Here is a 23,625-nt window from a genome sequence, read left to right on the forward strand (position 1 = left end):
TTTCATTTATCTCTTTTTCTTATTACTCATCATATGCATCCTTTTTTTTTAATTAAAAAGTAATACTCATATCAACAGTGAGGTCTCTGGAGACTTCCTGAAATGTATACCTTCAAAGATGTTGATTAGGAAGAAATTTAACAAAACATTTAGATGTCAGAGAGTTAGTTGAGAATTGACATGCTGCTATGAAACATAAGGAAAATGACTTGTATCTCAACCCAACAAAAGACCACCCAAAAGTAGGTGGCCAGAAATTTGCGATCTCTAATGCTTTTTCATGTGCCTGTTAAATTTATGTACATAAATCAACTCTTGGCCACCTATCCCATGACACTGAATATACTGGGTAGAATTTCTAAAGTTTTCCCCCTCTAATGATGTCCTGCCTAAATCCCCTGCAAATATAGAGATCTCATGATTATGTTGCAATATGGCATAGTAGATTGTAAAACAGGGAGATTATCCAGGTGGGCTTCACCTAACAACACTAACTATTTAAAGCAGAAAATTTCCTCTAACTGGTGGGAGAAGTCAGAGAGATTTGAAGTATGAAAAGGATTCAGCATGCTATAGTTTGTTTGGAGATGGAGGAAGCCATGTAAGAAGAAATGCAGGTGGTCTTAAGTAACGGAGAGAGGCCTCAGCTGAGAGCCAGCAAAGAAACAGGACCTTGGTCTTAAAATAACAAGGAACTGAATTCTGCCAATAACAGAAACAAACTTGGGAAAACACCTTGAAAGATGAGAATGTTGTCAACTGATAACTTGACTGTCAGCCTTGTGAGATCCTGGGCAGAGAATATAGGCACATTATTCTAGACTTTCAACCTACAGAAAATGTGAGATATCAAATGGGTGTTGCTTGAAGCTCCTAAATTTGTAGTAATTTGTCACATGGCAATAAAAATTAATACATTAAGATTCATGTCTCCTTTAACTAAAGCTCATGACTGAACTCTGTTTAAAGTCCATTGATTCCTAATTCATTTAAAAGTGATAACTTGGATGGAAAAAAACATGAAATTTTAAGAAAATCCAATTTTTTTTTATATCCTTTCTAACAAAAAATTTTAAGAATTAAACCAGATTTCTCACCTCCTTCCAAAGGGAATGAAAGTGGTTCCTCATTTCTTGCCAGAAGTGTGTATATTTACATATGTGTTTATCTTCTATTTCTACCAAAATAAATGCTTCCATAATGGTAAACTTTTAGGTATAAGTTACACATAAAGGAATCATTTCTGAAATAAGATTATGTTTATGGCCAATAATCAAATTTAAATGCCTGTCACCTCTATTTAAAGAGGACCTAATTGGTACCCATTCATTCAATCAATCAGTATTAATTGAGTCCGTACTTTATTTCACAATCTGTGCTCGATACTGGAGAAACATGAGTTAAAAAAAAGAATTGTACCTGCCCTCAAGGAGGTTTTTAAGGAACTTGCAATCCATGAAGAAAGAGAGAGAAATAAACTGGTCAATGTGGTAAGTGGAATGTTGGGGTAAGAACCGGTTGCCAAAGAAATACACAGGAAGAATGTAAAATCCAATCTAGTTGATCAGGAAAAAATTCATCAGGGAAGTAGAACCAAAACTGAGTCCTGAAAAAGAGTATGAGATGAATCAAGGGAGCAGGGAGGCTGGGTGAGAGTTAGGGTCTATTGGGGATATTCCTTAACAAAGTCCGAGATGCTATAAAGGGTCCTAGTTATTTAAGGAGCTAAACAAAGAATAAAATAGAGGTAAAGAACCTCAATTATTAAGGGACATATATGTGGTCCTTACAAGTTTAGAATTTTTTCTGGGACAAGTGAGAAACTCTTAAAACCTCTAATCAACAATGATTCAAGGTTGTATTTATGCTTTAGAAATACGTCTCTGGCCACACCAGGGAGGAGTGGTGTGGAGGAGAGTTCACTTTGGCTGCACAGTGAATAGATTTGGGTGGGAGAGGCTGTGGGTAAGACTGGCGGTGGGGAAGAACAAGGCTGGGGGCAACAAGAAGACATTAGAATAAACTGTAAGATAAGGGCAGCTTGAGCTAATTTAGTTGCAATGAGCAAAGAGACAAATGGACAGATTTGGGGACATGAAAGAGGCAGAATTGATACATATGTGGATATAATGACAGGAATGCCTGGAGCTCATCCAGGTTGATTCTGGAGTTTATGGACAGGGCACAGGAGCTCTGGGGAAGAAGCAGGCTTTTGGAAGTAGGTTATGAGTGGGGATAAATTGAATGGGCTGTTCAGCCAGCCACTGGGTAAACAGGTAAGGCTTAGAAGTCATTTGCATGTGAATGTCAATTTAAGCCCCATAATCCACAAAGAGTAAGCTCATGCAAAGGGGTTCACTTAAATCTCTAGGGAACAATAAAAGGAATATCTAGGTGAAGAGGATCCTGAAAATATAAATATACCTGCGACTACCTAATAGGTATCACAAGAAATAGTTAACCCACTGCTCTCATAATTTGCCATTGTATAACCTATTCTATTTTACTTAAAATCATTTTCTTAGCTTAAAAAGGAAATTGGAATCTTCTTGTCATCACATAAATCTATAATTATTGTGGATGACCTCATCTACATGTAATTTCAGCTACCTCATACATTATTGTAATAACTATAAAATCTACTTGTAAGCCTCTTAGTATCCCTTGAAAATATAATTCATATATACAACATATCACTAGATACTGCCATGTGGATATACCACAGAAGCCTCAACCTCAGTATGTTTCAAAATGAGATGTTCCCCCAACCCAGTTTCCTCCTTCACTGCAGCATTCTTCCTACCACTCTTTCTATAGGACCTATTTCCAGAGATGGGAGCCTACCCTAAAGGTGGAAGAGCCAGGGTATTAGGCAGCAGTGGGTATTAACCATGTACATATGTCACACTTGGTTGAACTGGAATGGTTACTAGATCCAAGTTTTACTAATAAGATTCTATTTCATAACTTTTGAATTGAAAGTAAAAGAAGCTAATCTTGGTCTCTGCTGATTGGTTGGAATTGAGGAATTATAAACTCCAGAATTGTGGGATAGTCGTGTGCTTTGAAAAACAAAAACACTGGACTGAAGAGTGAGTCATAGCCAACATAAGGAAAATGTGCAGAGAAAAACAAATATTAAGAGGTGGCTACAAAGAGAGAGAGAGAGAGAGAGAGAAGGAGGAAGAGGAGGAGGAAAAGGAGAGGGAGAAAGAGAAATAAAGAAGTAGCTGTAATGCCAATTAATTTTCATTTCCTCATTTCAATTTTTTGTCAGGTCCTATTAAATTCCCTCCTCTTGGGTTCTAGCAGATTCTTATAAAAAATTCTACTTTGGCTTAGAAATGGATTTCCGTGCTTCAATTAGTTGGATAGTATTGTTGTCATCTGTAATTTTTGATCACTCAATTCATTCTCCCATGAATCTGGCAATAATACTTCAAACATTCTTTTTGGAGATACTTGCCTTTATTCTTGTCTATAGGGTTCATTGGGGCCCACCCCAGGCCATAGGCCTTAGGTCAAGAAGGAAAACATGATCCAAACTAGGTTAACATCTCCATCAGTAATATCTACTAGAACTATTGAAAGGTTGTGAAAAGTTTAAACAGTTTTCTTTCCATGCTGAGATTGCTTAACTAGTAAGGATGACATCTTGGAGCTGTTGCAGGTCATCTAGTGACCATGAACAGAAAACCTTTTTGAAAATTAAACCAATACAAAAACTAGTTCAAAAGACAGAGAAAAACAAAAACCATATATTCTTCATACATCATTTGAGCACCAAGATCTATTTGTTTCTAAAACCATATACTTTTCAATTACTTCATCAATAAATGTCTTTTTAAAAAGCCAGTTTGAGGTGTTATTATTTATTAAAAAAATGTTCAGATAAGCATGGATATTATTTCCTTGTGTATCTTTAAGTTGTTGAAGTTTTATTATATGATATATACCTAGCACCATGGGCCTAGCACTCTATGAAATCTAGTATATGTTCAAAGATCTGCTAATACTGAATGAAGACAAACTCTGCCCAGCAGGTCATTTTTGGATATGTCTTTCTATAGTCTTACACCTTCATTAGAATTTTCTGACACAGCACTGCCCTATCATCAGTGAGTTTTAGTCAGAGGGATTATGTGGAAAGAGTTATTATTTAGAGCCTTGCTATTTCTTGCTATTATAGCCAATTGGTTACAGCATTTGTCCTCCAAATGCCAAATCCTAAGTGGTTTTTCTTTCTCCTCTCACGGCCACCATCTTAATGAGAACTCCCCATCTGAGTCTGTGTAATAGCCTCTTGATGGATCTCCACATCTCCAGACTCTTCTCCAATCCATTTACCATGACCTAATGAGACACATCTATCTAATCATGGTTTCTGACTGCAAACGTTGTACAAATTAGCAATAATATACATAAAGGAACAAACACTGTGCATGGCATATTGATTAAAATGAAAATCTCTACAACTATGAAGTCAGCACAGTAATATTAACGAGTACTTATATATTTTTAGCGCTAACTATATACTTAGTGCTCTACTTTATCTAATTCCACCTTTATATTAACAATTGGAGGTACTTTTAAAAGTGAAGAAACCAAAGCTTCAGAAAGCTTAAATAACTGGACTAACGTCACATAGTTAGCTAGTGGCTAAGATTTCATTGAAACCCAAGGTGACTTACTTCAAAGTCTTTGCTTAATTTTCTTGCCATTACCTCTTGCAATTCTCTACAACATAATTGTTGTATTTCCTGAGCTAGAAAACAAACTAAATATGACCATTTTTAACTTGGAGAAATGAATAGCTGTAAGGTCCAAAAGCTGATTTAAGAAAATGCCCCCACATCCTGCTGCAGGCACGTCACTTCTTGTTGTCCTTACAGGTCTGCAGTTTTGTGAAAAGTAACACATGAGAGATTTTGCTCTCAGAGCTGTGGAATGTGGTCTTTACTACAAAATGCCTGCTCTCAAATGCAGACTGTGTCTCTGTCTACCAGGTATGTGTCTATGCATATGAAATCCAGAGAAAGTTACCCTAATAGACTAAATAGGGATGCTTTCCCAGGACTCCAAGTCATGGGACAACAAATCCTAGACAACGTAATTTGACTTGATTTTGCATAGGTAAAATGTTTTGTCTTGTTTTTAAAAAAACAAAATGTTTACATTTTCATGCATTGGGGAAACTGAGCAGATCTATCTATGTATTGCTATTACTTGCTTTATGACAAAAAGAAAAACTCACAAAATAGCAATTCCTTTTTTACAGAAGAAAAACTATATTTATTTTTTTAAAACATCTGATCTATTAAAGTGCAGAAAGAAAACCTGTAATGGTCTTTTGAAAATCTCATTTTATGATATAAGTGTAAGGCATGTTTTTTTTTATCATGGAGAAAGGATTACTGGTGCAGACAAACTCAATAGTATTTTCTATATTCTGACCTAAAAACTCTGTCTTGAGTACACTATTATTGATTCCTCAGAAGGTAGAGAACGCTAAATATATTGAATTTTGATGGAAATGAATTAAAAAATGGGCACAAAGTTAAAGATTATAAGTGTCCAGCTGACACTGGAAAGGGTCTTAGGCAAAGGAGATTCTGAAATGAGTTTCAAATATGTCATGATTTCCATCAGGATAGTAGCCAATGTGGAGTAAGAGAGAAACAGAAAGGAATGCTAGGATCGTGTTGATATCTGTTTTCCCTAGTCTCTTCACAGGCGAATCTTCTGAAGTCTTTCATCTGCAGAATCAGATGCCTCTGCTTGATGGGACCAATCCATACCCACTCTCTATAACCTGGGCTACGAGCATGGGCTCTGGGCTCATGGCATCTGTACTTGAGTCCCAGCTCTCTGTGTTACCTTAATGAATTCACGCTTACTTAGTCTCCTCCTTTATTTAACAAACACTGGCAAAGCAATTACCCAAATCCAGGCCCAGTTTGAGACTCTTTATGCTCTTAACAACCCAAAAAGGATTGTTATCACTTTCATTATAACAAATCAGCTCATCACAGAGAAAGTAAATTTCCCAAGATAGAGGGTAAGAGAGCTAATGAGAGCCAGCAGTCAGCCCTAGGCAGTTTGGTTCCAGAGTCCTTGTTTTTTATTTATTTTAATTTTTTTTAGACTCTGAGTCATATATTTAATCTTTTATTTTAATTTGATTTGGTGGGGTGACACTGGTTCTCAAAATGATACAGGTTTCAAGTGTATAACTCAGTAAAATATTATCTACACACTGCATTGTTCACCCATCACCCCAAATAAGATTTCTTTCAGTCCCCACTCCCTCCCTTTTTCGCACCTTCACCTACCCCCACTTCTTATCACCTCTGGCAATGGCCACACATGTGACAAACCCCTTAACCTTTTCTTTGCCAGCCCCCCTCCTGCCTCCCCCCTGCAGCTGTCAGTCTGTTCCATGTGTCCATGCCTCTGTTTCTATTTTGTTCATTAGTTTACTTTGTTCATTAGATTCCACATGTAAGTGAGATCATATGGTGTTTGTCTTTCTCTGCCTGGTTTATTTCACTTAGCATAATGACCTCCAGGTCTATCCATGCTGTTGCAAAAGGTAAAATCTCCTTCTTTTTTACTCTTTACCACTAAATTAGTCATGCTAAACTGTGTCAAAAAATCATTTTTCCTCATACCTATGGTCAAGATTAATTGACGTAATCCACATAAAACATCTGACAATAATAGGCATATATCTACAATCAGTTTGTGGGGTCGGGGGTTGGTCTGTTAGGGTAAAGCTGGTATGTCTGCTAGGCCCTGGGTGTCAGGGAGCTTTCCTGAACCGTGCATCCAACTGGCACCATCTGCACACATGGGCTTCTGCTTTACTTTCCCCGTTTGACTTTCCTGTTTCCAGTGGGACTATGGTCTAGACCTGACCTCCAGCCAATTTGGCTGGGGTTCTCACTGTTCTTGTCCCAGGAATCAAGTGTGCATGGTCACAGGTCTTAGCTACACTTTACTTTTACTTGTTGATTTGCCCTGTGTCCTTGAGCAGGTTTATATTATTCCAGGCACAACTACATAAAAAGGTTTTTGGTGAACTGAAATAACCTGGTAAATTAGAAAAGGAATAAACTCAAGGGTCCCAGACCTGGTTTTGAATCTTAGCCTCAGCAGTATGTTCTTAAGAATGTCAGCTACTTGCTTTGTGATTTAGTTTCTCATTGGTAAAAATAGGAATATGAATTTGTATTCTCAGGGTCATTGTTAGAATCAAACATGATATCAGATGTGGATATATCTAGGACTGTGTTTAAACTAAGATAGATGGTCAACAAATTTCCTTTCTCTCACTTTCTAAAAGTACAGAGGAACTCCAAGTCTGAAAAAGTAATTCAAGTAACCTTTGCATCAAACAATACACCCAGGTTCTCACACTGTGGTAGACTGAACCTCAAGTAGCATTGTTGGGGCTCATCAAAGCTGATAGGGTCACATTGCTTACGTCACTGTTGAGTACTTGCAATGGAAATGAGCAGCATGATAGTGATTAGAAACTGTTACACTCTATATGTTTGTTTATTTATCTATATAGACATGTTCTAAATGTTTATACTTGTGCTATGGCTTGTTTTGTTTCGATAAGATGACTGATTGTGCTTGGGAATGCTAAGAAACAAATTGTTCAAAAATGGTCCAAGTAATCAAAACATAATAGAAAAGCCACAGAACACAATCATGGATTTCATAGGGCTGTGAACGTAGCGTGTATAATGGAACAGTAGATATTTCCTGTAATTTCTGAGAAAGAGCCTTGGTCATACTTTATCACTGAGGAATGAGAGGCAGTTACAGTAACTGCTGTTGTACAGAACCAACACTCCTTGCAAAATTGAGCGTGAACTTTCGAGCTGTATATGTTGTCATTAATCTGAAAATAACCACTTACTAATTTATAGTAATATTTATTTTCTGTGATACTTAAAGAAAGTAGGAAGGCAATCTAATCATTGAGACTGGAGACTAGCACAACTCGATGTACAATTGGTTTAGCAAGTGTGTCTGATTATTCTTTATGTACTTTGTTCTTTGTTCAAGATATTTTTTAACTATACAGAAACAGATAGGCATGTCTTACAGAAGCAGCCATTGCATGAAATGAGAAGAAAAAATGGTCAGTAGCCATCTGAATTGCAAATAATTTCTCAAGCTGATCTACATTCTTGGTTTAACTAAGATTATGGGTTCTTTGATCAAGTGCTTAAAAGCTAAGGTTAATTTTCTGGTCTTGGTCAAATTAGGATCTATTGAGTGGGATTTGTGAAATTTTTGTTATAGTTACTGCATTTTCGGGATGATATTGCAACTATAGGCATATGACAAAAGCTGTTTTCTCTGAATTTCTTACCAATCTGAAATACATGCATCAGGTTCAAATTTCAAGTCTTGAATAAAAACATCAGAAGAGGTTCTTGTATTTTTGTCATAAAAGCATTTCCTGCAGAGACTTTGTCCTCAGTTTCTGTACCCAAACAGGGAGACAGGCAGACCAGGGAAATATATGAAGCTTGTTGTGTGATATCCATTCAAATATATTAGTACTAACATATTTTAGTACTAGGAAGTACCTTCTATGGGGGTACTGCAACTCTCTGGTATTCTTTGCTCTAATTCAGCCTTGTCTTTAAATGCTCCTAACCAAAGAGGGGCCAGGTGTGAATCAAAGGAAGGCTAGAGCCTAGATGGGAGCTGGGCTGCTCCTGACGGTCCGGAGTTTGCTGTGGTTGGTTCTCCTTCCCAAATGCTTCCTTTAGGTAAATATCAAGAAGAAAAAGAAAAGATAAATCAGAGCATGCCTCTCAAAGGCTCTGCTAGTATTACATACAGTACTTTCTCAGAGTTAAGTATTGCAATAGATTCAACTTTAGTCTGTACCTTATCCACAGAGCTCACAGTACTTTCTCAGAGTTAAGTATTGCAATAGATTCAACTTTAGTCTGTACCTTATCCACAGAGCTCCTCCACTGTCTCTTAATGTGTGGGGTAAAGCCATCAAGAGAAAAGATTTTAGTGATGGGGAGGGAACCACACACACACATTCTCTCTCTCTCTCTCTCTCTCTCTCTCTCTCTCACACACACACACACACACACACACACACACACGTACACATACCTACAGATAAAGATACAGTTTAAGTCCCTAGCATTATCTCTTCCATTAAGTTTAGTATGTCAAAATTTTCTATGTACAAAATACTGTTTCACATTCTCCCTGTGTCCTAAATTGCTTTCTGATGTTGAGTGTCATGAGTAGTCAAGCCCCATTCAGTTAACCCCCCATCTCTGAATTGTCCAAAGGGATTGAGCATCTCTCCAAGTGTTCTGCAACACCAGAGAATTCTTTAGACACTGAGGAGAAAGGGGAAAAGATTTTAGACAAAAGGAATGGCAAGTTTAAAAATGGAGTGAAGAAAGTAAAGCAATTCAGAAAAAAGTACAGTTCAAGATAAAGAGAAATGCTGAAGTTAGACAAATGGTAAAGGTCATGACGAATTTTGTAAGCCTTGCAACATAGTTTGGAAAGCAATGTTATCCATCATTAAAGAAAAAAAAAAAGAATCTGAAGGACATTTGTACTGAGATGTAATTTACTCAAGAGTTCTGCGGTTGCCCTGGCCAGTTGCCTCAGTGGTAGATCATCGGCCCGGCATGTGGATGTCCCGGGTTGGATTCCCAGTCAGGGCACACAGGAGAAGCGACTATCTGCTTCTCCAACCCTCCCCTTCACTTTTCTCTCTCTCTCTCTCTTCTCCTCCTCTTCTGCAGCCATGGCTCAATTAGAGTGAGTTGGCCTCAGGCACTGAGAACGGCTCTGTGGCTTCCATCTCAGGTGCTAAAAAATGATTCTGGTTGCAAAGGAGCATGGACCCCAGATGGGCAGAGCAGCGCCCCCTAGTGGACTTCCCAGCTGGATCCTGGTCCAGATGCTTGTGGGAGTCTCTCTCAGTGTCCCTTCTTCTCACTAAAAAAAATTAAAAAAAAAAGAGTTCTGTGGTCATTGATGTATTCCAATCTGGGCTGCTCCTGTCTCAGTCAGGTGGTCATCTGTTTAGATTGACACTGGTGACACAGAGAGTGAAGATCCGGACACTCCAGAGCAGTGCTGTTCACACAGCTTTCTATACTGTCAGTAACCATTAGTCACGTATGGCTACTGAGAACCTGAAATGAGGCTCCTGCAAAGGATGTGAATTGCCTTAAGACCTTAAGAGCAGTAGATAGTGAAGGAAAAACAGAGATAGGTGTGATGGGGGTTAAATGCTAGGAAATAAGGGCAGAACTCCCAAATCCATTCTTCAAACTCAGAGCAATATATAGAACTCCAGTGACCACAGGGCTCACCAAGTGTACAGAATAAATGTGTCAAAGTTCAGAGGCATATTCCAGCACAATCTGGCAGGATTTAAGAAGCAGGAAAGGCTTGTAGAAGAGTCAGAAAAATTCTTTTGGAACTGACTCATTAAAGCAGAGTTGTTTTAGAATCACAAGGTGTGTTCCCCACAGGTGTATCTTCATTGGTTTTAAAGGAGAAACAGGCTGACGTAAATATCTGATTGCCTGTCAAGAAATTCACTAACCACAAGGAAAACAAACTAGAAGACATCTTGAGTGTTTTTCTTCTTGTGCATCTAGTCTGTTAGCTGTCCACTGGTAAATATTTCCCACCCCAATAAGAGCACTATTTATAAATGAATATTAGTCCAGAAGTATGTGGGGTTCCTTTTTTTAATTTTTAATACTTGTATATTTTTAAATTACAGTTTACATTCAATATTATTTTGTATTAGTTTCGGGTGCACAGAATAGCAGTTACAATCGTATACTTTACAAAGTGTTCCCTCTTGTTCCCCTGATATTTCCAGTACCCCCTGGCACCCTACATCGTTATTACAGTTGTATTGACTATATTCCCTGTGCTGTACTTTACACCCCCATGACTGTTTGTAACTACCCATCTGTACTTCTGACCCCTTTACCGTTTTCACCCAGTCCCCTAACTACCCTCCTTTCTGGAAACCATCAGTCTGTTCTCCGTGTCATGAGTCTGTTTCTTTTTTGTTTTTGATTTTGTTCTTTGGATTACAAATATAAGTAAAATTATATGGTATTTATCTTTTTCTGACTTATTTCACTTAACATAATACTCTTTAAGCCCATGCATTCTGTTGCAAATGGTAAGATTTCATTCTTTTTTATGGCCAGTAATGTTCCGTTGTATATATGTACTACCACTTTTTTACCCACTCATTTATTGATCGGCACTTGGATTGCTTCCATAGCTTGGCTATTTGTAAAGAATGATGCAATGAACACAAGATGCATATGTTGTTTCAAATTAGTGTTCTGAGTTTCTTCAGATAAATTCCCAGAACTGGAATTGCTGGATCATAAGGCAGTTACACTTTCAAATTTTTAAGTGATACAGTGGCTGTACCAATCTGCATTTCCACCAGCAGTGTATGAGGGTTCCCTTTTCTCAACATCCTTGTCACCACTTGCTATTTAAATATTTATTGATGATAGCCATTCTGACAGGTGTGAGGTGATATCTCATTGTGGTTTTAATTTGCATTTTTGTAAGATATTCCTTTTAAATAAATACTGGTCTCTTTGCCTGCAGACCTAGACTCTGAAATTTTTCAGGCAACTGAATGGAAAGAATTGAGTCAGACCTATAGAACAAAGAAAACCAGATAGAAGGTGACAGAGGACAATCTGACTTTGGGTGAGGGGTATGCAACATAATTGAATGATAAGATAACCTGAAGATGTTTTCTTTGAACATATGTACCCTGATTTATTGATGTCACCCCATTAAAATTAATAAAAATTTATATATAAAAAAGACCTAATTCCTCCACCTCACTGAGTGAAAGAATAAGCGAACTGAGGCAGTGGGTTTGCTAATCTTCCAGGAGAGGAAAGGAGCATGTTCTATCAGCAATCCAGTACTTTCAGACAAAATCAAATAAAAACACTCTAGAAAGTCAAATATGCAAGATATATTTTAGAGTGGGAGTCTGTTTCACAGAGCACTAAAACTGTTAGAAATTTCTTAATCATAACATCTTTAAACATAATATCTGATGATAAATACCAGCATTTTGTGCTGCTTTTTAATGTATTCTTTTAGTTTGTAAGGGAAGACATTATTAATCAGTTTAATTTCCATGTGTTCATAAAAATAAATGTTAACCATTTATTGCATGCTTAATTATTTTCACCTTTTTTTCTTTGTATTGTTTCTTTTATTATTATTATTATTATTATTATTATTATTACTATTATTATTATTTGTATTTGTATTTTTCTGAAGTGAGAAGCAGGAAGGTGGAGACAGACTCCTGCATGCACCTGACTGGGATCCACCTGGCAAGCCCACTAGGGGGTGATGCTCTGCCCATCTAGAGTGTTGCTCCGTTGCAACCAGAGCCATTCTAGCACCTGAGGCAGAGGCCATAGAGCCATCCTCAGCACCCAGACCAACTTTGCTCCAATGGAGCCTTGGCTATGGGAGGGGAAGTGAGAAATAGTGTGCCCTGGCTGGGAACTGAACCTGGGACTTCCACACGCCAGGCTGACACTCTACCATTGAGCCAACTGGTATCATTGTATTATTTCTTATCCTGACTTTTAATCACTAGTTTAAGCATTTTTATTTTTTTTGTCATTTTAAATACAGTGATCCCTCGACTATTGCAGGGGTTGGGTTTCAGAACCCCCAGCAGCAATAGGCAAAAATCCACAAAGTAACAACCTTATATTTATTTTATTATTCATATTTTAAGGCTTTATAAACCATCCCCACACTCTTATAAACCTTTCCCATGCTGCTATTAACCTTTCCCACACTTTTGCTTATTTTACCGCAAAAATAATTAAAATAATAAATATATAAAAATACCTGTATACCTCAAAATCCCACGATATTTCTGTGATACAAAATTAAATCTATACAATTTAAAAATCTGTGATACAGCGAGACCACAAAAAAAGTGAACCAAGATATGGCGAGGGACAACTGTACTACAAGAAAGTGACAATAAAAGATTCAAATAATTTTATAACACCGCGGCTCAAGATAAACTTAGAGATTCTGAATAACGTATAAGAAGAGATAGTAAAAAACAAATATTTGTCAGTTGATTAAAAATCTCTACATTTCGCCTAGGAAAGGTCACAGGATGTGATGTGCATAGTTGACAAAACCACAGAGGTGTCAAGAAACAAAGTATCAGAGTTAAGAACAACTTCTTCCGTGTCCTGTACCTCAATATATTTTGACTTTCAGTTTAGATTTCTAAGATGTTGGCACATGATGGGAAGACATGCCAGTACACCTTCAGCAAGGAAATGTCTGGGTAGGAGAGCTGGTGACTGATGCGGCAGCACTGGTAAAGGAAAGGGGAAGAAGACCGTGTTGACTGATGCTGAAATATGCACCTAGCTGCCTCACATACTCCTCACAGTAGCCCCTTCACCCATCACACAGACATGTGGTTAGCACCTTCATGGTGCCAGTCTCGGCCCTTGTGGAACTCATAGTCAGTGCAGACAGCACACAAAGAAGGAAACAGACAAAAAACAAATCAGGATAGACACCATGAGAAAACAAATAAGTTGAGGTAGCAAATAATAAAAAGAAACTGCTTCTTATAGGGCCAGGAAAGACTATTTTTAAGAAAGTATTTAACCAAAGGAAGAAACAGAACTGTCCATGAAGAAGTAGGAAAAGAACAAAGAAGCATGGGCAAAGGCCCTGGATGAGAAGGATTGCTATGTCTAGTGAGGAATGAATGGGTGGGAGCTGGGGTAAAAGTGGAGAACTCATTAGGAGGCTGTTGCTGGTGCTGTAGCTGAGAGATGAGATTCACCTGAATTGGAATAGGAGTGTTAGAGATAAAGAGAAGTGAGCAGTGACATTTAACATATTTTTGAGGTAGAGATCTATTTCCTGGTAGTATTTGCCACATTTACTTATCAATATTCCCCACATAACAGAGGAGAAGCAGCCTTAAAAGTTAAGAAGTAAACTAAAGCTCCTAGGTCACTTTAGGATGGAGTGATGAACCCTGCCTTCCTTAATCTCCTTCCCCTGTATCACACTCCCTGACTTTATTAATTCCAAGTCATTGTAGGTTTTATAGAGTTCTAAAAGTGAGAGCTTTTGCCAGTCTGATGATTTTGAATTATAATATGCTTTATTAACCAGGCCAGCTTACAGATTTTTAGCTCGTAAATTCCTAACTTCATTTTGTCTGAAAAGGCACCAAATCCTACACATTTTCCAGATAACATTTCTTCTGCACAAAATGTTGAAATGCTCTTGCATTTCTTCCAGAAATGTGCTGCATCAACACCATAAGTCGCAATTGGGGTTTTTCCCCCCCTTTCCCTGACATTTTACTTAAATTTATGTCACTGGTGGTTAGGGATACTGATTGATTTGCTTTATGAAGTACCCCACTCTCTATGAAGAAAGAACCAGGCTGTACCAGGACCATCCACCTGACTTCTGATGTTAACAACACAGCCAGTTTAGGGGTTGTTCCAACCTAGCAGAATCGAGGGAAATTCCAGGAGCCCTGGGGCAAGCCCTGCCTCTAAAGCCACGCCTTAGTGGTAGACCACTAGGTTCTCGGTTCCCCTTCCCTTCCCTTTTCAAATCCCACACCTTCTTGTTGGGAAGAAACTGTAATTAACCCAGTCAACTGGGTTATTTAGTAACCAATGTCCTTCATCAACTCTGCTGAAAATGTACCTGTATGTGGCTGTACTTGAAGTGGCCCTGGTTGCTGATACTCCCCCACCTCGCCAAGTAAACCAACACATGGAAAAGGCTTAAAATAAGCCAGCTTGAAGTCAAAAGCTGAGCTGAAAAACATCTTGCCCATTTTAAACTCAGAACTTCTGTAGCTACTTTCTTCCTTTTTATTTTGTCTTTACTGTTGAGATTCTGGGGTGTATGTTAGTGCTGCTCACCAGTGCCTCATGTCTCCTCGGCACAGAGCAGGATTGTACTTCCTCACTCTCTGCAGCCGGCGTGGTGCATGGCTTGTTCTAGAAGCACTTTAGGAGCTGCTCTACAATTCTCCCTGCTCCCCTACTGTACAGCCTCATCTTGACCGGTACATTCTTCGCATTCTTGATGTGAAGGAAAATACAACTTACCAAATTAGAGAAGTATGACAACAGTATATTATATTTGCAGAAAGTGAGGGTTGGATTCAAGTGGACTTGGTTTTAATCATTCTTTTTACCTTACTCACTCTCTGAGCCTTCTTTTTTTTTTTTTTGGCTGTAAAAGAGAGACAATAGCAGAATTGGCTATGACAATTTAGTATGGCAGGTACAATTTAGTATAAGAGGATGGTGCTCAGTGAAAATAGCTAGTTATATGATGTATATTGATAAATACACTACAAGTCTAGAAGGATATTCCTATGAGGCAGAACTGAATCTGCAGTCTGAAGAAATGGAAAAAAAATGTTTTCATTGATCCCCTCTCACTTCCCCTTTCTTCTCTCCCCACAAGCTTCTTCCCCATCACATCACAGGCATGGCTTTCTCTTCCTCAGTGTCCCCGATGCTTTCTCTGCCTCCTTCCTACTCTGTCACAAACTCTCCCAGGACCCAGTCTGTCACAAACTGCTCCCAGGAAAGCATGTATGACTCATTAAATCACTCATTAAAATAGCTCCATTTTAACAGGAATTAAAGTCCAAAAGCTCCAACATATTAATGCATATGTTTAAATATTATAAAAATACATTGTAAATTTTTGAAAATGTTACTTCTCTTTTGCCTTTGCACCACTTAGATTCACATTGTTTTCTGATTCCTATTCCCAGGTAACACACAATCCAGAGGATTTCACTCACTTAATAAGTATATGAAGAAAGAGAGAGAGAAGAGAGGAGGGAGGGAAGGAGGCAAGGAAGGAAACAAGGAGGAAAGGATGAGAAAGAAAATTCCTGGTAAGAAAAAAAATTCTAAAATCAGGTGGAGATACTTTTCCTTTTCGGAATGATTTCACACTGTGCCCTCAGCACAGTTTAGAAGGAGTTGGAGCTGTCCTGCTCTTCTCCTCTGTTTCCCGGAGACACAGAGTGGGACAAGAGTAGTTTACAGTTGTAAATATGCAAAACAGTTTCTTGTATTATTTATTAATTATTGTGTTATATTCCATTAAAACAACTGTAAGCCTTCTTTTATCCTACCTGTATATAAGAGATGTAAAGATGACTTATAACACTTCTCATAACATCACTAGAAATTGGTCATTTATTCCCAGAGCTAAACCTCCTGCTAAAAAGATGTTTAACCATATTTGATTTTATTATTTATTCCTGGGTAGAAATATTATAGAAATATATTTTAGGGTCACTAATCTCATCACTATATGGAATTGTACATTTATTCTTTGAACAATTCTTATTATATGGAGAGATACCTAAGTAGTTATGTGCATTTATAATTAGATTTTATTGGAAAGAAATGTCTAAGAAATTATTTGTGCAGTTGTGTGCCAGAGGAGTAATAGCTGGGTGCTGGCAAAATCACTCACCATGACTGTGAAAACACAGCAAGAGGTCGATACAAAAATAACTTTAGAAATATGTTGAAACTTTTACTATTTTTCCCAAAACAATTGCATCACTTCCTAGAAACGTAAGTACATGGTTTTTCAACCATCATTTTAAAAAAAGTATGAGGAGAGTCTGTAAATACAATGATGAAATGAAAAAGTTGTCAATGGAATTTTACTGGCACAGCCTAGAAGTCAGGATCAGATAGATCAACAATATGTGCATTAGAAGCAAACACTGAACAATCTTCTGTGTGATCATGAGTAGCCGTCAGAAGCTGTCAAAGCACAAGCATGAATTGGTGCTAATAGTTGGACTGGACTCAAAGGGTCTAAGAGAGGCAGATGACCTACAACCCAAGATGATACTTTTATAAGCAGACAAAGCAGAGGTACAACTGATTCTTATGCTCTTTTGTACATTTGTCTGCATACAGGTAGAAAATTATAAACAAAAGTCCCAAATAAGCAAGTCTGACTCAAGAAGGCAATAGCTGACTACCATTAACGTCTATGTTCAGTAATAACATCATATACCCATTTAAATGCCCCTTTGTTTAAACTACAGTAAATCCTTAATTATCCTCTTTTAAATTGTAGCATCTGGTCCCTTCAAATTTCAACCTTTAGATGTGCTTATTCCCCAGATTTGAAAACTGCCAGAAAAGAAATCTGAGTGTCCAAAGCAGTGAAATCAACCTGCATTTGTAATTTAAGTTCAGGAATTCCTAAAGCCTCCACTCTCCCCAACATAAATAGAGCAATTTTACTTCAGTCTAATTTGATTATCTTTCCTATTACTTGCTTTATGAGATTTGTACTGTTTATCTACTTACAGGAAAAACTTCCAAATATTTCAGTGTCAGAAATATGACTACTTTCAAATTAATTGTCTTTCTTAAGTGGAGCCAGGGGTGGTATGAATCACAGAGATTTTTATTCAGTCCCTAAACCTGTTACATTGCGGAAGCACTATCATGTTAGGTCTTATGATTTTGGAGTTTAGATTTGGCTTCCTCCCTAGATCAACCAACCCTTCTGTAATGGGTAGAATTGTGTTTCCCAGCCCAAATCAAACTTGTATGTTCAAGTCTTAACCCCCAGTACCTCACATTGAGATCTTATTTGAAAACAGGGTCATTGCAGAGGCAAATAATTAAGATGAGGTCACACTGGAGTAGAGCAGGGCCCTAATCCAATATGACTAGTGTTCTTATAAAAAGAGGGTGTTTGGACAAGAGAGAATACTATGCGGGACGATGTGCTTTGTCTATAAGCTAATGAGTGCCAAAGATTACCAGGAAACCACCAGAAGCTAAGAGATTACTTTCTCCCTCAGCCCATGAGAGCCGCCGTAAGGAACTAACACTGCCAACATCTTGATCTTGGACTTCCAGCCTCCACAACTGTGAAAAAATACATTTCTGTTGTTTAAGTCACTCAGTCTGTGGTACTTTGTCATGGCAGCCCTAGCTCACTGATACCTCTTATGTACTGCTGTGCAAAGAGTCTCATTGGCTGATTCTCTTTTTATCCCTGCTCTTGTTCACTAAATGGGAATATTTGCATATTATGGTATCCCAAGAGTTTGCCTTCAAAATTACGGTCATTTTAACAAATGGCAATATCTTTAAGCATTGGCTTTACCTTTGAGAGGATGAAGAAAGATGAGACTTGATAAGGAGAATGAGATAACTTGTCAACGACTTACAACTTGTCAATGGCTTATACCTTCCTTAAATATACATTGTAGCAGCTCACTTGATACATGCCAATATAAAAAAAATGACAGAAATGTGAGCCTCAATCATAGATCTAGCTGGACAAGCAGCCAATTTCTTTAAAGTGAGGTCTAAGAAACAGGAGGATCATAATTAGGAAAATTAATAGTAGTATCTTGGTCTCAGGAAGGAGAAAAGGCTATGGCCCCACTTAGTTGGGAAATCAAATGGGATTCACAAAATCAAGCTATTCCTTAGGAAACAGAAAAGTAGGTAGGGATGTCAGAGGAAGAACAGAAGCCAGTCCCTGGATTGAGTGATGACTTTCCTAGTCCAAGGAGAATAGGAACTAGATGAATTTCCTACACTCCCAACTTTCAGCTCTCTGGCCACCTTTCACACATGCACTTCTCAACCTTTAGTGTGCATAAGAGTTGAATGGAGGGTTTCTAAAACACAGATGCCTGGGCTCTAGTTCTAGAGTTTTTGATTCAGTAAGGCCCAGAGTAGGACCACAGAATCTGCATTTCTGCCTATTGAAAACTATTCCCAAGTGATGCTGATGTTACCAGTCCAGGGATGATACTTTGAGAACCACTGGATGGCACCAGTGTTGTCAAGCTTGCCTGATGAAAAAAATCACCCAGGGGGAGCTTATTTTTTAGAAATACAAGCCCTGGCCGGTTAGCTCAGTGGTAGAGTGTCGGCCTGGCGTGCAGAAGTCCCGGGTTCAATTCCTGGCCAGGGCACACAGGAGAAGCGCCCATCTGCTTCTCCACTCCTCTCCCTCTCCTTCCTCTCTGTCTCTCTCTTCCCCTCCCGCAGCAGCCGAGGCTCCATTGGAGCAAAAGATGGCCCGGGCGTTGGGGATGGCTCCTTGGCCTCTGCCCCAGGTGCTAGAGTGGCTCTGGTCGCGACAGAGCGACGCCCCGGATGGGCAGAGCATCGCCTCCTGGTGGGCATGCCAGGTGGATCCCGGTCGGGCACATGCAGGAGTCTGTCTGACTGCCTCCCTGTTTCCAGCTTCAGAAAAATACAAAAAAAAAAAAAAAAAAAAAAGAAATACAAAATCCCAGGTCCCATACCAGATTTTCTGATTTATGGCCTCCAAGGAAAAGAAAATAGAAAAATTTTGTATATATTTTTACAAGATAGAATTTAACAATGATTAGGCAAGCTTGAGCAACATTACACCAAATCTCCATGAGTTCCATGTTAGCATCTGTCATTTTTAGCATCAATGAATGAGTTTTGCAATATGACAGTAGTTCAGTGGCGTAGTGAACATAACTCGCATCCAGGGCACAACACTTTATTGGCGGCCCCCTCCCTCCATTCCAGAAACACATATATAATAGGATTTACTTGCAATAAGAATATAATACAAATAATAATAGAATGTAGTACCTACTTTAAAATATCTATAATATATTACGAATAGCCATTACCTAACTATGCTTTTACTATGCTTTTCTTGTTTGTCTTGGAGACCATTTGGCGCCCCTCTGCTAGTGGCACCTGGGGCATGATAGACCCCCTTACCACCACCCCCTACGCCACTACAGTAGTTGTGTGATTAGTTAAAAGAGTAGCACAACTACTGGGTTCTGTAACTTTAATATTCTGGCCCTATTGGCCAACTATGGAAACTTCTTCCTTCATTTCATGAACAGGTTTCCTGGGAGATAGTCTTAATATTAACTGGCCCTGGTACCATGATTCAGTCCAGAAACAGGTTCAGATGATGCCTTTACTGGCAACTTTCCCTCTTCTCCTTAGAACCTTCTTATCTTATAGCCCACATCCTGCTCTGAATATTAATAGGGGCCTAGCCTCAAGCTCTTTCCTCTTTAACGTTGCAAGCTCTTGCATGTGAGTTATGCTCTAGGAAGTTTTATTTCAAAATCACCTTTTCATTTTTTTTTTTTTTGGCAAGAATAATCCTGCTGGCACCTGCAGAGGAAATTCCATTGGTTCAGCAGCTAGCTGCTAGTAATTCATGTTAACTCTTTAAAGGACTGTTGGAGATTTGGAAAGACCTTGTAGTAAAATTGCTTGGGGCTCTATTATGCCCAAGTGCTGCTATGGCAAACACATAATTCCCATCTCTCAGGTCCAAATTCCAACCACTTATTCAAATTAAGGCATCTTGAGACTTTTTTTTTTGGACCATCTTTTACCTTGGGAAATTTATAGCGGTTTTAAGATAATGACCTCACACATATCATCTTTAGTCTTTGCAGCAAATCTACAAGGTAGGTGTCACTCTCTTTTACAAATAAAGAAACTGACAGATTAAATATAAGAATTTCCAAGGTAACTCTCACAAGGTTATGACCCTCTAAGTTTTGTCTGCTACCTCCGTCTGTGGGTATAGGCTTGAAATTCAGCTCCTATGCCAAGGTAAGAAATGACAGGTTTGACTAAAAGACAAGGTAATTTATATGCAGGCTTATTATGTTTATCTCATTTATTTTTTTCTAAGAGCAATCATCCCATATTCAACAAATATTTACACTTGTTTTCTTTAAGAGATCTAAAGGATACTCTAATATGCTCAAATTTAAAGGCTGACCAAAATAGCACAACATTAAAGAGGAAAAGTAAATATCATATAAAAACCAACTCTCAACCCTTACCTCTACTGTGCACACTGAGTGGTCTTAGACATCACTCACAGAGACTGCAATCTGGCCACTTAGACTCTCCATCAAATTTTTATTGAACACTTCTTATGTGCTTAACACTGTGCTGGACTCTATAGGTACAAGAGATATATAATGCATGGGTCCTGCCCACAAAGAGCTTACAATATAGTTGAGTATTAAAAAACAAAAAATTACAAAAGCTCTTTAAAAATACATATTGTGCAAATTATTTTTATATAAAAAAAACATTTTAGATAATGAAACAAAAAATAAAACCTTAGGACAAAAATGAATCAAAAAACACTTTTATCCATGGAGTGAGCTTAGAGATATTTTGAATTAAAAATAATTCAGTAAAACCTTAAAGTAATAGAAAACATAAGCACAAGTATTTAAAGACAGCAACTAAACATTTAAGTATTCATAGTTTTTAAAAGTATATAACCAAGATATATTTTATACATATCCTTAAGTTACCTCAATAATTACAATTATTTTTTGACAACAGATTCTTTTTGAATATGCTTCCAACTATTGAGAATGTTGATAAATTTTGTTTTCTTAAGTAATTTATATGGTTTTCTTATAACCTGGATTTCATCAGTTATTTAATTTTTAAGTCATTTTTGTAGACAGTAAAAATGTGGATAAATTCAACTCTGTCTGAATTTTCATATATTTCATGCACCAAAGGCCAGTTATAACTATAAGACACATGTATACATTTGCATGTAAAAGATAATGACTCTATAGCTCTAAGAGCTTAGTGTGACTTGGCATGCCTCTTTGCATTACCCTGGCACCACCTCCCTTGGGAGCAGCACAGCTGGGAATTTTTGTTTGTTTGTTCATTTGTTTTGTTTCACACTGGGTTGTGGTGGTGCTGAATAAAAGCACTGGCTCTGCAATACAAAAAAAGGTGAGAGTTGGTAGGAGTCCATTTTTTCCAATGCAAGAGTCATAGGTCTATAATTGCACCTATCTATCAAATGTAGTCAAGAACCAGCCCACTTATAAAGCATATTAATACCAGACATTTGTTTTACATATGAATCCCATAGGGCTTTAAAGTAATTACTATAATTATCATAAAATGTAAATCAAGTACCATTTCTCTACATGCGAGGTTTTTTACAAAGTTTCTAAGAAATTTATTTGATTTTAAGGTTTAATCTTATCTTCAATATTATATAATTATGAGGATCTGTGTTGAAGAAAACAAAAATAAAGGCACTTATTAAAAAAAGTTAAGTGTGGGGGGTGGGGGGAGGGAAGGAGGGGGAGGGGTACAGAGAGAACTGGATGGAGGGTGGTGGAGGACGATCTCTCTTCGGGTGATGGGTATGCAACAGAACTAAATGACAAGATAACCTGGAAATGTTTTCTTTGAATGTATGTACCCTGATTTATTGATGTCACCCCATTAAAATAAAAATTTATTAAAAAAAATACAAAAAAAAAGTTAAGTGTGTTACTGACTCATGACACAATATTTGATGCTACACAGTTTATTATTTGGGGTGAATTTAGTGTGAAAAGGATATTTTTTGTGGACTAAAAGTATCAAAAGTATTTCATGCTGACATATACTGTCTCTATATCAGATTTCAAACTTATTGGTCAAAGATCATTCCTAGTTGAGATAAATCTTTATCAAATAGTCATTATTTTTCAGATTTTTCAATTATTTTGTTACTTTATCACTTTTACAAATAGAGCCTCAATAAACATTATTATATTAAATTGTCTATGATTATTCTGCCTGGATGTAGCAATTTTAAATCAAGAAAGTTTAATACAAAAATTCCCAAGATTAACAACAACATGGAAACAAAGGGTTTTCTATTATATTTGTTGAAATTTTCAATGGCTGATCTTGTACATAAATTATTCTTTTGTTGAGAATTTACCAAATAAATAACATATTTCTTGGTGTCCAGTACTGCACTAGTGCTGAGAGCTATGAAGAAAATATAATAAAAGGATCCCAACTATATGAAATAAAAATTTTTCAAGAGAAAAAGATATATATAGTGAAAATATTTAAGGAATAATACAATACTCTTCAAAATGAGCATTATGTGACTTCAGAGTTATAAATAGAGGTAAGAGAACAAAGATACTTAAATTGTTCAAGACTTAAGGACAATGTAAGATTTGAACATATGAGTTATGACTAGGTTTTGCATGAGTAAAACAATCATGAACAAGAATAACAGCCAGGTTGATTCTGTCCATGACATTGAAACCCACACAGTAAGGAAGCCAGTTTATTGTTAAAATTGGGAATGCATATCATATAGTTGGAGATAAGTCTGGTTAAAAAATTAACCACAATTAATACATACTTACTGAGTACCTTTTGTGTTATAGCCACTTTATATACACTATCACAATAACCTCACAGGTAAGTATTATTAGCTTTGGTTTATAGATTAATTCAATGAGACTCCATGAGATTAATTAACTTCTTCAAGGTCATACAGCTAGTGAGTTGAATAGCCAGATTTAAATGCAAGTTTCATTCCAAAGCCAATGTTTATATTACTACACCACATTTTCTTATAAATGGAATACCATTGTAGCAAATCTCACATTCTACTGTGTTATAGGGAGAACCTGGT

At 37.4% G+C, this 23,625-nt stretch overlaps 1 protein-coding gene across 3 annotated transcripts in view; it reads right to left on the reverse strand.

Moving 5' to 3' along the window:
• The window catches only part of PTGER3 (prostaglandin E receptor 3), a 153,643-nt gene that overhangs the window by 24,410 nt on the left and 105,608 nt on the right, over positions 1–23,625 (reverse strand). Inside the window, exon 3 of one of the 3 annotated variants that reach the window (XM_066376568.1) lies at positions 20,280–21,903. The exons of 1 other annotated variant lie outside the window; for it this stretch is intronic. In XM_066376568.1, the coding sequence (XP_066232665.1) occupies positions 21,850–21,903 (54 nt within the window). In that variant the 3' untranslated portion in view covers positions 20,280–21,849. Of the gene's footprint in view, positions 1–20,279; positions 21,904–23,625 lie in introns of those variants that run through there. One more of the 3 variants, XM_066376566.1, reaches the window with a different exon arrangement.

Source organism: Saccopteryx leptura, chromosome 3, assembly GCF_036850995.1.
Source record: "Saccopteryx leptura isolate mSacLep1 chromosome 3, mSacLep1_pri_phased_curated, whole genome shotgun sequence".
Classification (NCBI taxonomy): Eukaryota; Metazoa; Chordata; class Mammalia; order Chiroptera; family Emballonuridae; genus Saccopteryx; species Saccopteryx leptura.